General features: G+C 38.2%; 1 protein-coding gene across 1 annotated transcript; it reads left to right on the top strand.

Annotated features, from left to right (window-relative positions):
- Positions 1-5,009: 5,009 nt before the first annotated feature.
- On the top strand, positions 5,010-5,948 carry LOC122482561 (olfactory receptor 52A1-like). The gene has a single exon (XM_043578871.1). It carries the CDS (start codon positions 5,010-5,012, stop codon positions 5,946-5,948), a length of 939 nt encoding a protein of 312 aa, XP_043434806.1.
- The last annotated feature ends 9,605 nt before the right edge of the window (positions 5,949-15,553 follow it).

Here is a 15,553-nt window from a genome sequence, read left to right as displayed (position 1 = left end):
CATAAGAGACCCTAATCAAAAATGACAGGCCAACAAATTAGATAAGCTACAAACACGGGTTGACATTTTATTTTTGTTTTTAAGCCACAGTAAGAAAAGAAGTTAGGATAGTCATTTCCCTTGAAGAAGTGACGACTGCGATGGAGAGTGTTAAGGAGCACAGGGGAAAGGTGGTTCATTCTAGGATGCAAGTAATGTGGTACTCCTCAATGGGGGACTTACTGATTTACGTCTACCTTGTGACAGTTATTTAAGCTGGACAACATATGATTTTTGTATGTATGTTAGAATTCAAGAAACGATTTTTAAAATGTTAGCTAAGTAAGTGCTCAGATATGAAAAAAACAATCAGAAAGAAGGAAAAGATCTGCTAATGACCTGTTGTACATCAAAGGATTCTGAAGAGACATCAATATGAAATGCAGTGTGAGATTCTGGATTGGATTCTGGGGAATAAAAAATATACCTAGGAGAAGTCATTCTTTGGAGTATTGTCTACATGTGAATATGGCAAGTACATTTGGTGATAGTTTTATTGCAATATTAGGTGCTCTGATCTTGGTTATAGTATAGTTAATGCACTAGAATATCTATGTTCTTGGTCAAGAAACAGAATTACTTAGGAGCAACCATGTCTTCAAAGTACTCATAAATAGTGCAGAAAAAGATTATCTATCTATGTATCTATCTATCTATCTATCTATCTATCTATCTATCCATCTATCTATTATCTATCTCTCTATCTATCTATCTATCTATCATCTATCACCTATCTAGTTACCAAATAATAAAGCAAAATGTGGAAAATAGAGACAATTTCTGAATCTGGACTATTCTTGCACAATTCTGTACACTTTGAATGATATCAATATAAAGCTTTTTTAAAAGCTCTTTTCTTGAAAGTATTCTTAATTCAGTAAAGGATGCAACACTCACTTACTTGTCCATTCCAGAAATATAATCATTGCTTCTGACGTTGGGCTCCACTGTATGCCTACTCCATCACCAATCCTAGTGATTATCTAGTAAATAATTCTGAAATACGATCTCTCTTTTATATCAGTACTTATTCCCAATTTAATCTTTCATGAAATCTCATGAGAAATGAATGATATTTTTCATCATTCACTTATTGGTATTTATTTATACATCCCACTTATGAAAATTATGACAATTAGCTTTCTAAATTTGAAAACAGATATATCTCCCTATATTATGTAATATTTTTTTCAAGATGCTCTGAATTGCTTGCATTTTTTCCAGAAAATAAACTGCTCAATGCATCTGTTTCTTCTATTCTATATGCAAACATATACAGTTTTGCTAGCCTGACTGCTATTCAGATTTTAGAATTTAGTTAGGAGTTTCTTTAACTAAGGAACATTGGCCATTTCTCTTTTTTTTCCTATAACCCTTGTAAACTTTTCACAGCATATATCACATTAGCTTCCCCTTCCATTTTTTCTTTATGCAACTGCTTCTTCCATATAGATCACATCTGATTTATCTGTGCTAATGACCTGGATAACACATTTAATGATAAATGTATATTGAATGAAGGTATGAGAGAATAAATACACATTAAATTTTTAACCAAAACTTACATAATATATAAGCATTAATTTTTTACCATAGCATTATTTATATATTCTCCAACTGGAAGAACAAATATAGGAATAACTTAAACTCAAATAACTTAAAGAAATATTTTATTAACCCCCCCAAAATTTATAATGCCTGGTAGTAATAGCCTTGTATCCTAATTCTAACTTCAAAAGCATCCATAATTAAAGCCATGCATTTATTCCACAACAGCTGTATATAGTGTACCATATTAAGTAATTTATATAGACTAAGATGTCTTAATCCATAGAACAAATGTATGAAGGTAGAGATATGGAAACAGAAACATAGAGAAGTCTACTAAAATGCCTTCAGTACAGAGTTAAATCATGGTAGAATCTGGTTTCAAAACTAGACAGTCCTACTCAAAACTCGTTTTTAAAAAGATTTTATTTATTTATTTTTTAATGTTTATTTTTGGGAGAGTGTGTGCGTGCGCACATGAGTGGGGGAGGGGCAAAGAAACAGGGAGACAAAATCTGAAGCAGGCTCCAGACTGTCAGCACCAACCAAGTATGGGGCTTGAACCCACAAACTGTGAGATAATGACCTGACTGAGACACTTAACTGACTGAGCCACCCAGGCACTCCTGGAAACTCATTTTTAGTCAATCATATCACAAGTGGTCTCATAACTGAAAAATAAAATCCACTTAACATGAAATTTAAAGAGCCTCAGGCAATTTTATAAACCATTTTCTCTTTTGAGACTCAGTGAAAGAAGAGTCACAAGGATATTGATTTAACTCATGGCATAGAATCATGCCTACCTTTAAGTGTTCTTTACATATTCTCATAATGAGGACAGAGGGAAAGAAAATGAACTCATAAAATATAATGTATATATATTAATTTTTCTGCATTTACTTTGAGGAGAAAACAGAAGAGAACAGGAGGTTCTGCCAATGTAGAAATGATTTCAGAGACATTAGGTGTGGATAGACCCAGGAGGGCTTTATTATGAGCTGCTGGGTCCCTGGTGGCTTGGGCTTGTGGCTAGGAAATCTATTAGTCTGTGTTCAGACCTCCTGCTCCCTAACATTCACTGGGGAACATTACAATTGGCGGCCAACTGCTTTCTCCTACAATTTGTCCTCAATAAATTTATGCTGTGTCTCAGAATAGCACAGACCTTGCTGCAAATTTTGTTGGAGATGAACACACCGACATGATCTCAAACAAATTTACAGAATAGGGAGCATGCCTGTTTTGCAGGGACGGAAGAAAGGAGGAAGGACTATCCCACAGATCTCTACAGATTGGCAGATGGCCCCAGCAGCAAATAGATTACAGTTCATGATGTTGAAGAGAGCTGTTACAGAGGGTGAAGATGGAAGAAAGAGGCATTGCCCATCACAAGATGCAAGTAAATGAGACCAGAATCTTACGAGGAGGAAGAGAGAGGAGGAAAACAATGAGTAATGGTGCTACGAAGACTGGCCATGGTCTTCAGGTGTCTGGTAAGAGCAGAACTGGCTCCCAACAACAAAGGGTGAGGAAGTCTCATTATCCCCAAGTTCACCCCACAATGTTTCACTTCCAGCTTAGCCACTTCATCCCTCCTGCCCTGTACTAACTTAAGTCCTCTCCCACCTGCCTTCCCACCATCTGTACCTGTCAGGTAATGCTCCCATGTCAGCTCCCTACTCTTGAATATGTCAGACAATGTGATTGTTACTAAATGATTTCTATTCTGATTCTGAGTAAGTCTAGGATGAAAAAGTTAATGAAAGTATCCATGATCTAGGAATCTGTAGAATTAAGCATTGGGGAGCAAAGCTTTGGAAATCAAGGACTTAGTTGATTAGTCTATTCTAAATATATATCAGCCGACACAGACTTTCTTCATAGAATGGCCCCTGTTGACTGGGTTACATCATTTTAGGGTTAGCCATGTAAACCACAACTCTTCCTGCATTACTGGCATAGTTGGTGACAATAAGTATGTGATTAGAGACCTTGAGCTTGCTGACATAAGGCACCAAAGGTGGAGGTGTCTAGGAAAGAATGAAATAACTGAGTCCTATTTTTTCTTTACGATATGACAATTTGTTTGTTTTATCTTGAGAAGGTCTTGATTCAAGATATTGAATTTTTAAAAAAAAACAATGGTCTTGATCCAAGAATTACTTTATGTAAGGACAAAGACCCCATGGTTTCAGACAGTCATTAGTGAATTGAGAGGTGACTAAGTGTTCCTCAATTAATCTACAGCCTTGTCTTGACTCATTTGTGGTATTCCAAGGTTTGCTCCTTGTCTTGCATTTCTACTTCTTTATTTGACCACTTTTAAGGAACCTATCTTTCACCACTTTATTGTCTATACATTTCCTATGTCTGAGCTCCCAAAGTGATACAGTCATTCATATGGTCTATATTACATTACATACATTACATGACATACATTAAGAATGAATGAAGCTATGGGTCAAATCTCATGCTAATGGAAGTTATGAACTATTAGACCCAGGAAACTGGTATCTATTCTTCCAAGTTACCCATTTACCCATTTTCCTATCTTCTGTAGTCAGCAAGAATGAGCCCTCTTGCCTCCTACGGATTCCTCACTTCTAGGTATTCAGTGATGTGTATTAGAGAATGGCAGTTATTTTAAGCACACAACTAATTTCCAGGATTTCAGTTGTTAATAATATAGACAAAACATAATGCAGTCTTATTAGAAATGTAAAACTTGCATGGAACTTTGACTCAGAACTCACCAAAGTACATTGAATTAGATCATCTTTTCCAAAGCTTTTCCTTCACATTCTTTTGAAAGGACATGCTCTTACATAGACACAAAAACTATAGAGAGATGTAGATATCTATATATATTTCACACTAGGATTTCAGCTGTTCCTCTCTGTTCTTTAATAAGGAGCTTTAATATGAATGTACCGGTCAGAGATTTTCTGGTTCACACTGACAGTTACAGACCTAGAGACAACAGAAAATAATAGTACTGTTGAGTAGCAGGGACATGGGATAAGGAGAGATTCATCAAACTCTGATTGAAATGCCCTTTATACGCAAATTAAACAGGTATAATTCTTTTGTCCATAGGCCCAGAAGGAAATAACAAACAGATCAGCAGGCGATTCCCTTATGCAGATGATCTGAGGGATCTAATGCAGTTGGCTTGCCTTCTACATAACTTCTTATTGTGCTACACTACTCGTGGATGTCCTTCCTGAACACAGCAATGTGTATCTATGGATCTATCTTTCCCCTTCAATAATGTAAATGAGATGGATGATATGATCTTAAGGTTTTCTGCCAAAATCAGAGATACTTGCTATGATGACAGGATAAAAACAGGAGTAGAAAAGAAGAGTGCCACTGACTGAGAACCTTCTTTCATTTTCATCTGGAGGCCGGAGGACATTATGTCCGTTTCCAACGTCACAGTCTTCAGGCCTTCTGTGTTGACACTGATAGGGATCCCAGGCCTAGAGACTGTGCAGTGCTGGATTGGGATTCCATTCTGTGTCATGTATCTCACTGCCATCATTGGAAACTCCTTGCTTCTGATCATCATCAGGTCAGAGCGCAGCCTCCATGAGCCCATGTACATTTTTCTAGGCATGCTGGGAGTCACAGATATTGTCCTTGGCACGAGCATTGTGCCCAAGATGCTTGGAATCTTCTGGTTTCATGTTCCAGAGATTTATTTTGATTCTTGCTTGCTTCAAATGGGGCTCATCCACACATTTCAAGGCATAGAGTCAGGCATCCTTCTGGCCATGGCTGTGGACCGTTATGTGGCCATCTGTTATCCACTAAGACATTCTGCCATCTTCACCCACCGCCTAGTCACCCAAATAGGGGCTTTGGTAACACTCAGGGCTGCCCTTCTCGTAGCCCCATCTTTAGTACTGATAAAATGTCGGTTTCAGTTTTACCATACAACCATCATCTCCCACTGCTACTGTGAGCATATGGCCATTGTGAAACTGGCTGCAGAAAATGTGCGGGCCAACAAAATCTATGGTTTGTTTGTGGCATTTATAGTTGCAGGGTTCGACCTCATATTCATCACTTTGTCTTATGCACAGATCTTTTTCACAGTTTTTCGTTTGCCCCAGAAGGAGGCTCGTTTGAAAGCATTCAATACGTGCATCGCTCACATGTGTGTCTTCCTCCAGTTCTACCTCCTTGCCTTCTTCTCCTTCTTCACACATAGGTTTGGTGCTCATGTTCCCCCTTATATCCACATCCTCTTTTCTAGCCTCTATTTGCTGGTCCCCCCATTTCTCAATCCACTTGTCTACGGTGCCAAGACCAAGCAGATCCGCATTCATGTGGTAAAGATGTTCTCTTCATAAAATGCACTGTGATTAACATCTTCAGCCTTCTCCATTATGCAATAGTAACAATCTCTCAAAATTAAATATAATAGTTAAAAGGCCACATTATTTGCAATGCTTCAGTTTTGCGTATTTGTTTTCTTAAAGTTGTCGGCATTTTATGGTTTTCACCTCATCATACCCCATGACAAATATCAGTCAGTGTGTTTTTGGATGCTACTGGGTCATGAGAACAAGGAACATAAGACCAAATTAGTGAACATACATTGTTTTCATCATTTCATTCATTCATTCATTCATTCATTCATTCATAAAGGTTACTTATTCCTTTTGAGAGAAAGAGAGAGAGTGGAAGAGGGTCACAGAGACAGAGGGAGAGAGAGAGTCCCAAGTAGGCTCTTTGCTGTCAGTGAAGAGCCCAATGTGGGGCTCAAACCCACAAACCATTGGATTGTTGCCTGAGCAGAAACCAAGAGTAGGGCGCTCAACTGACTGAGCCCCTCAGGCACCTTTCTGTTTTATTTTTTAGTCCCTGGTTGAGCCTCCTCCTCTAAGAATTATTTTCTAGAGACTCACATATATGCATCAATCGCTGAATTTAAATGCATCCAAAACCATTTGTCTATAGTGTCCAGGTACTCAGTGAAAACAAGTTGTTGATCTGTCTTGAAACTTCTTAGTCAACTAAAAAATGTTTTTTGAGAAACTGTGTTGAAACCATGCTGTGTCAAAACAAACAAACAAACAAACAAACATGTAAATAATAAAAACCAAACACTTATGGATGCAATGAGATAATAATACAAAAATTTCAGTACATCTCCAGAGTCATTCAGGAATTTACAGGTAAAAAAAAATCATGAGAAGTGAAGTGTTCCATTTTACACATCAAGACATTTCTTTCTTTCTTATTTAATTAAATGTTATTTATTCATTTTTGGAGAGAAAGCGAGGTGGAGAGAGAGGGAGAGAGAGTATCTTAAGTTGGTGCCACACTGACAGTACTGAGGTAGGGTTCGATTCCAAGAACCCATGTGATCACAACCTGAGCTGACAAGGGTCAGACTCAACGAACTGAGCCACTGAGGAACCCCCACATCAGTACAGCTCTGTTGCTTATTTATTGATTCAGCAATTTAAAATCAAACTACAGGGGCTCTTTTGTGGCTCAATCGGTTAATCTTCTGACCCTTCATTTCAGCTCAGGTCATGATCTCACAGTTCATGACTTTGAACCCTGCATCAGGTTCTGTGCTGACAGCGCAGAGCCTGCTTAGATTCTCTCTCCCTTTCTCTCACTCTCAAAATAAATACATAGACAACTAAAAAACAAATCTTAGAGTAAAATAAAATCACAAAATTGTAATTATTACACTAGGGAATATTGACAGACTGGGGATTTGACACATTGCTTAACATATCCTTATATTTCTGGAAGAGAAACAGAGAGAAAGAAAGAGAAGGGCAAGTGAGAGAGAAGTTGTGGTGGTTTTCAGGGACATTGCCCATTAGCAGAGAGAATGAAATACCGAAGTCCAACAGAAAGTAGTAAGCAGGAGAGTGAAAATTGTGCTTTTTGGTATTTAGTTAGGAAATCTGATTCTTAAGGAATCATGAATGATTGACCAAGTAGGGACACACCACGTCAGGTAGATGAAAATCAAACTTATAGTACAAACGATGGGCATGTAAATGCACAGGGTTAGTTTGTTTGTTTTAATGTAAGATACAATTTGCAGAGACAAAGGCAATGTGAATATCAAGAATGGCCCCACAGGACAAAATAGGTGAAAGGCGAGCAGGAGATACAGCTTCCAGTTATGGAATGAACAAGTTAGGCAGATAAAAGGTCCAGCATCAGGAGTATAGTCGGGGGTACAGTAATAGGCTCGTATGGTGACAGATGGTAGATACACTTGTGAGCATAGCATTAGGTATAGACGTGCTAAATCACCATGTTGTACACCAATAACTAATGTCACATTTTGTGTCAGTTATACTTGAAAAGAACAAAAAAGGAATAGCCATAGACACTCTGCAAAGATGTTGAACTTTATTATGAAAGCTATGTGTTATTATAAATTTTTCTCTGTAAAAAGGGCACATGTTTTTTTGTGTGCTTGTGACAGCATACTTCTCAGTGAATATAAGACAACACACTTTTTAATCAGTAAAGGCTACTAAATTAGTGAAGAGATGGAGTTTTTATCTGAGATTAAAGACTTGAGCACTTAAGGATAGCAGACCATTCCTGAAAATTTCAGCTAATAGATCATTTAATGAATGGTCACGGAAAATATGCACATGTGTGCAAATGCCCATAATTTGATTTATGACATTAAAATCAATGCATCTATAAAATATACTAGATTGCATGTCACATAAATGAGGAAAACTCTGGCTTGTTTCATGGAATCAGCCTCATCACATATCAATGACTGCCGAGGATGGTTACTTATAAATCTAAAGGCCATCTTGGGGAACGTTTTGAAAATATTTTCAATATCAATATCTATTGCCTATGATTAGAACAGGTTGCCAGTAGGAATTGTTGTTCTTAGGTAACATAATTTATTTAGGAAAAAAGCTGAAATAACATCGGAAGTAATTTCCTCGTGCTTTAGCCAGGGTTCAACAACCTTTATGGAAAGGGACAAATACATAGCTCAGGCTTTGTGGACAAAGAGACAGTTGAAGATTATTAAGTAGGTATTTAGGTAGCAAGATAGAAAACATATTTCCACAAAAATTTTGATGACATTCAAAATCTAATATTAGCAATAGTCATAATTATATAGTTTTTCTTTTGCTAAGGTCTACTAAGTAGAAGAGTGGAATTCATTTTTTCTGGGGGATAATATTCTGCTGAACCTTACATTTCCCTATCACCACACTGACTGAAAGAATTCCGTAAAAACTGTTCTTAGCTACTGGACTATACAAAAACACGCAGCAGGCAGCTTGTGGTGGTCCACTAGAATTCCAAACTTATCTGGAGAAGTTCGAAATATATCTAACAATGACTAGTCCTGACAGTTATCCTAAAAATACGGGAATATGAAAACGACAGGAAGATAGAATGTGAAACTGGAACCTAGTTGCACCATCCTCAAGTGTCAGTATTCAATACAAAATCAGGCCTAGAGTCCAGATTAGCCATTATTATGGCCTCCAAATTTTCAAGACCAGCTCCAACCTGACACCTAAAAATGGAAGAGAAAAACAAATGGGTTATTGCAAGGACATAAGGTAACCAGGACTCTCTATCCTCCCACACACTTGGCCAGGACAATTATAGGATACATTCTTTGTTTAAATATGTGTTTATTTTTGAGAAAGAGAGTGAGAGAGAGCGAGCAGGGGAGGGGCCAAGAGAAAGGGAGAGAGAGAATCCCAAGCAGGTTCCATGCTGACAGATCAGAGCTCAACATGGGGCTCAGTCTCACGAACTGTGAGATTGTGATCTGAGCCAAAATCAAGAATCAAATGCTTAACCAACTGAGCCACGCAGGTGGCCAGAATACATTCCTGAACATAAAGCTGACTGAAAAAGAAAAATATATATACATTTTAAAGAGTAATTTTAATGATTTCTGGAAACTTCAAAATGATACTACAGAGAGATTGCATCATTTACAACGATTAATAGCACTTTCATGTCTGAATTTTCAAAAACACTGGTTATGACTGAGATTTTTAAGCTTTGACAGGCTGATTGATGGAAGATGCTTGTCTTCATAATTAACATTTATAAGACTGCATCAGTCCTCTGCTTCTTTCTTCCACTTGTATATCCTTACTTTGAAGTACTTTCTTGTTTCCTTTAATCATTTTCTGATTTGGGTCCAGTATTTTCTTTGTGTGATTAAAATATGATAAATATTTTCAAGGGTTGTATTCCTCAAGACTTCATGAGAGAGCTTCCAAAAGGCCATGGATTTTTCCTAGGAGGAGTGATTGCAGATGAAGGAAGAGGTCTTAATGATGGTGAGTTTCGACCCATGGGGTGCAGGAGTTGACTTTCCTCACTCCTGATGTTGGCTTTCAGGTGAGGGAGCAATAATGCATTGACCCTTGTGGCAAAAACCCAAGTTTGGCTACCTGTCTGGAAAAGGCAATACTCAAGAGAGGAGTGTTGATTGGAAAGGTTTATGAGCTTTATTCAGGAAGCTGGATCCCTGGGGAGAAGGTAGACTCTTGTCCAAAAGCCAAATACAAGGTTTCTGCCTGACCCAGACACTTTTGGCAGGGGGGGGTTAGGGCACTGAATCAATAAAGGGAGTGCCATGGTCTGTAACATTTCTTGATTATGTGCAGACTCGATGGTGCCAGCTACAGAAGTTAACTCAGTGCTCAGAGGTTGTGCAAGGGGGATCTGGTTCCCTAGTGCCTGGAGGTTGTGCAGGGGTGTCTGGTCTCTGCTTTGTGACATGCAGGAGTGCTCTGTTCTTTCAAGGAAGATTGCATGATATATACAAGTACAAAGAAAGATTAATCAATTACACAGGCTAAGAGCATTTGCTAATGTTTAAAGACTACTAGACTTGACAGAGGGGCTGAGATGCCTGCACCTTCTGGGTATTTGCACATCCTTATCTAAATGTCCAACTTGGAAAGAATAACTTGCAACATTTGGCTCCTTTCCCCCCTTCCTCTTCTTAGTATAAAAGTGCCCATGGGTTGCCATGAAATTCACCCTTTTATAAAGTGTACAAGGCACTGTTTTTTTAGTATATTTAAAAAGTTGTGGGACTGTCTCTACTCTCTAATTCCAGAACATTTTCATAACCCCAATAAGGTTACCACATTCTATTAACAGGCATTTGCCACTCCTTTCCCCCGGCTTATGGAAACCGTACATCTACTTTCTTTCTCTATGAATTTGACTAGTCTGGACATTTCAAGGAAATAGATCATACAATCCATGGCTTTTTATGTCTGGCTTCTTGCACTTAGCATGAGGTTTTTTTAAATTTTAATTATTTTTTTTTGAGACAGAGAGAGAGAGAGAGAGAGAGCGAGCATGAGCAGGGGAGGGGCAGAGAGAGAGGAAGACAGAGAATACCAAGCAGGCTCTCACTGTTAGAGTGGAGCCTGATGTACGGCTCGAACTCATGAACTGTGAGATCATGACCTGAGTGAATCAGGAGTTGGACACTTAACCAACTAAGCCACAAAGGCACACCTAGCATAAAGTTTTTTGAGGTTCATCTATGACATAACGTGAACAGAACTTTTATTTTATTTTACTATTTCAGCTATGTCATAACATGAACAGAATTTTTATTTTACTATTTCATCTATGTCAGAACATGAACAGAAGTTTTATTTTATTTACGATTTTATTTTATTTTATTTTATTTTATTTTATTTTATTTTATCTTATTGTTGACACAATATCACAGTTTTAGGTGTACAGCATAGTGATTTGACATCATGCTATGTTCATCACAAATATAAAAACCATCTGTTCCATATACCACTATTACAATATAATTACCTAGAACTTCATTCTTTTTATGTCTGAATGAAATGTCACCGTGTGGATATACTGAAGTCTACTTTTGAAACTGGCAGTCAATACTCTGGCCACATAAACTTTTCCATGATCCTTCTCTCTGTGTCGTAAGCACCCCCATTTTAATTCAGACAGTTTCACAAATAGTACAGGCGTGGCCAGGCCCTTCTGTTTTGTATTTCTCATAATTCGTTTAAACTTTTACTTTCGCACCTGATGAATTTTATCACGCATTGCAGTGATGGTATTCAACTCCGTTTGTAACACTGTTGTATTTAAAAATTACACTTTTGTTTCTGGGTTTCTCTGGAACACATGCAGAATAAAGAGCCATTTCTCAAAACTTGCATTCTATATTCCCTATTATATTTCTCAGAGGTAATTTTCTCTGTTAAATAAAATTCTTAGGGATTCTAAGGGACTACATCTGTCACCAAATAAGGAGCCACATGGTTTCTCAAACATCTTGTCACCCTTTAGCTCTAAAGGGTTTTAATTAAACAGTATCCAAGAGTAATTTTGTCTCTATCATTCAATAGCATTACGGTCTGTGAAGTTCAAATATATTTTGCATTTCCCAAAAGTATCTTGTGAGTCATTCCATATGTTCATAATATTATTCTCTATACAAAGAGTAGTGTACAAATTTCAGAACCTACCGATCTCACCTCAGCCTATTTCATATTCTCTCCAAAAGTATTTTATTTTAATTGAGCTCATGTGTTGTTATCCTGCTGGGTGATTGATACTCCGATGTACTTTGCTCCTTTTTTTTCTGGTGTGACTGTTCTGGGGATGGCTGATTACAACTGGGCAACGTGATATCACTGGGGGCAGAACTGGAAGAGATGAACACTACATGCTCTCCTAAGCCACCGTGAGCTCACCCGGCACACAACACAGCCAATCCTACACCACTGATTTTTTTTTTCTACGATGAATGTAATTTTATGGCAGTTTAATGACAAGAGGGGAGTCAGAGTCTTTCCAATGCAACAAGAACCGTTCTACCAAATAGGCCCAGACCCAATATCACAGTGTGACTCCAAGTAAGGCCACCAGGTCTCTCAGGCAGATGCGTGTAATGCCGTCTTTTTAGACTATTTCTTGTATCACACAGAGAACGGGAGTCTTTTCCTTTCTTCTTCATGATACCAAAGATTAAAATCTCTTTTGAGGTTCAAACCCTTTTTTCAGCTAAGTAAATATCAGGCGTGAATGATCGTTCACAGCTGGGAAGCTGATACAGATATTGTGACTGGCACTAAAATTTTTGAAAATGCACGTTATCATGTAAAAATGCACATGTATCATATGACTGGGACATATGAACATGACTGGGACAATTTCTATATTACATAGATATATTGCATTTCTTCCCCTGTCAGCATGTCTACACTGATCAGCCTGAATACCTTCAGATGTTTTTATTCCCCTTCTCTGGCTCACTATTTGGTAAATAAGTGTCATTGATTGTTGGTGTTGTCTTGGGGCACTGTTTTCTGTTCTAAGTTTTAAAAGGAAGTCATTTTGGCTCCCAGTCCCCAAGGACACCACAATTTGTGAGCTTTTATTATATGCAGATCTGCTTTTAGACAAGTTCTTCCAGGTTTTGAACCATATTGCCCCTCCTTTTCACATTTGTCCCAGGTTAATTTAAAGCTCACCAGCCATTGGTGAAAGAGAATTCCCCAGGTGGCTCTTACAGTACAAAAGAGCCATCCTCATGATCTGAAACACCAAAAGATTTTCACTCTGTGGCTTCTACATATATTATCACAAATGATTCCTGGTAAGTCTTGGGGCTTATGTGTGGGCTTAAGGATGGGAAAATGGAGCATTGCTTTCGAAGAGAACACGTAATGCTATGATCCAATAAGATGCTACGGTGATTAAAAAACAATAGACCCTTACAGTAGTTGACTGTTTAAACATGAAGAAGATTTTTTCTCATGCTTCTATTTAGAATATTTTTGTGTCAGTTATATTATCACACAGTGGATGACAAATTTTAAAGTGAGCCTGACAGATAGGAGGACAGTAGAGAAGGATCTGTATAAAAATCTAATTGGTTAAAAGGTAAGAAAATTATACATATTTGGTCTGGAAAAGATTCAGTAGAAATTATGCCCTTAAGGAATTCAGGGGAAACCTCATCTGGTTAAATGTTCATCAAACATCTGAAGTTATTCATGGGAAAGAGAGTCACTTATATGAAAGAAATCACTGCATTTAGACAGAATAATATATTGTATGTTTCCTCCTGAAAATTTTAAATGAATCACATCACTTAATCCTCACAGTCACTCTGCAGAGTGTTTCATCCATTCACTTTCTCTCAGTAAGAAAGAATTGAGACAATTATAAGTTCTACAACTGCCTGAAGAACATGCAAAGCTAAACAGTTTCTTAAGGATTTAAACTGTCTGACTGATTTTAGATCCATGCCATAACCACCGTGTTCCACGGCTGATGTGTATCTTCAGAAGGTGGGTTGAGGACTTTTATGAGAACTGAAGAGGGAAGCAGTCTGGGAATCACCAGAAAGAAGCCAAATCTGACATTTGCAGCTGTCTTGCGATGGACAAGCTATCTCCGAAACAAAGAGAGTCTATCCCTGGGGGCTTGAGGCAGAGAACAAAGGGTGGATGTCACTGACTTTGCAGGGGGAAAGCTTTCCTGAGACTGTAGGGTGTGTGGTTTAGACCTAAATCCTTTGATTCTTTTAGGTTCCACGAGTCAGCCCGAGTGAGAATTGGAGTTGTCAGTAACATTAATGGTTGACGATTCATGCTGTAAATGAGACCCGTGATTGTTTTCCTGGCCCATGAATTTCAAGGACTTATGATATGTCTCCCCCATCTTCTAAACTTGCACATATGTGTGCACACACAGCTGTTTCCAGCTTGTCCTTGTCACCCCGTGCTGTTACTCTCAACCCAAGAACATCTTAGCCTGTCCTCCCACCATTCACCTCCATCAAGTCAGCAAGCAGCACAGATATTGTTCCCTTGTGACTCCTCCCATGTGGCCAGGCCACTTCATCATGTCCCATCCGGACTATCACACGTGTCTTTCTAACTTCGTCTCCCTATGCCAGCTCTCATCCTTTTAAGACATTCATCCATCTGTCGGCAGAGCGGAGTTTTAAAGGCAAAAGATCTGTTATTCTACCTAAGGCTTAAACTATTTCGTTTAAACCTGTAACTTTACATTGGTTATTATTCCCTTTTCCTTAGCCTTAACAACCATCATCTCTGCTTATTAAAAAATTCATATGTGAAAATCACTGAATGGCAATCTCACTGTACGTTTCATGCTACTTTCATTTTGTCCAAAGTATTTCCTCTTGAAATGCCCTCCCATCTCTTTCAAAAATTATTTTTTAATGTTTATTTAGTTTTGAGAGACAGAGAGAGTGCATGAGCAGGGGAGGAACAGAGAGATAGAGAGTCACAAATTCGAAGCAGGCGCCAGGCTCTGAGCTGTCAGCACAGAGCCAAACACTGGGCTCGAACTCACAAACTGTGAGATCATGACCTGAGTGGAAGTCGGATGCTTAACCGACAGAGCCACCCAGGGACCCTGAATGCCTTTCCATCTCTTTTATCTGGCTAATATCAGTGGAGGAATGATTCTTCTTGATATTCAGATTTATTCTGCCCATTTTGATTAAGCCTACAAAACATTGTTATTTAATTAAAGACTATTTTTCTCCAAAGTAAAACTCTAGAACAATGGCTAGCAACCACATGTGATGTGTCCATCTTCCCACATGCAGGTTATTTGGAAATGCAGAGGACAGTGTTGATTTTCATGAGAAGAGAGAACAACTAGCACCTACTGGGTTGGGGTCGCAGTTGCTGCTAAGCATCCTACAATATGGAGAATTGCCCAGGTATCTAGTTTTGTGAAAAGAGAAAATTTGAAAGCAGTAGTTAAAGTGAAACAAAAAGATGGATAAAATGTTATTGCACATCTATGCCACATCTTCGGTATCCATTCATATGTTGATGGGGACTAAAGTTGTTTCCATATATTGGCTATTGTGAATAATGCTGCGATAAACATGGGATCAGGTATTTCTCTTTGATATTTTGTTTTC

The sequence above is a fragment of the Prionailurus bengalensis genome, chromosome D1 (assembly GCF_016509475.1).
Source record: "Prionailurus bengalensis isolate Pbe53 chromosome D1, Fcat_Pben_1.1_paternal_pri, whole genome shotgun sequence".
Lineage (NCBI taxonomy): Eukaryota > Metazoa > Chordata > Mammalia > Carnivora > Felidae > Prionailurus > Prionailurus bengalensis.
Note: the sequence above shows the minus strand (reverse complement) of the source record. Positions and strands in the feature narration are given on the sequence as shown.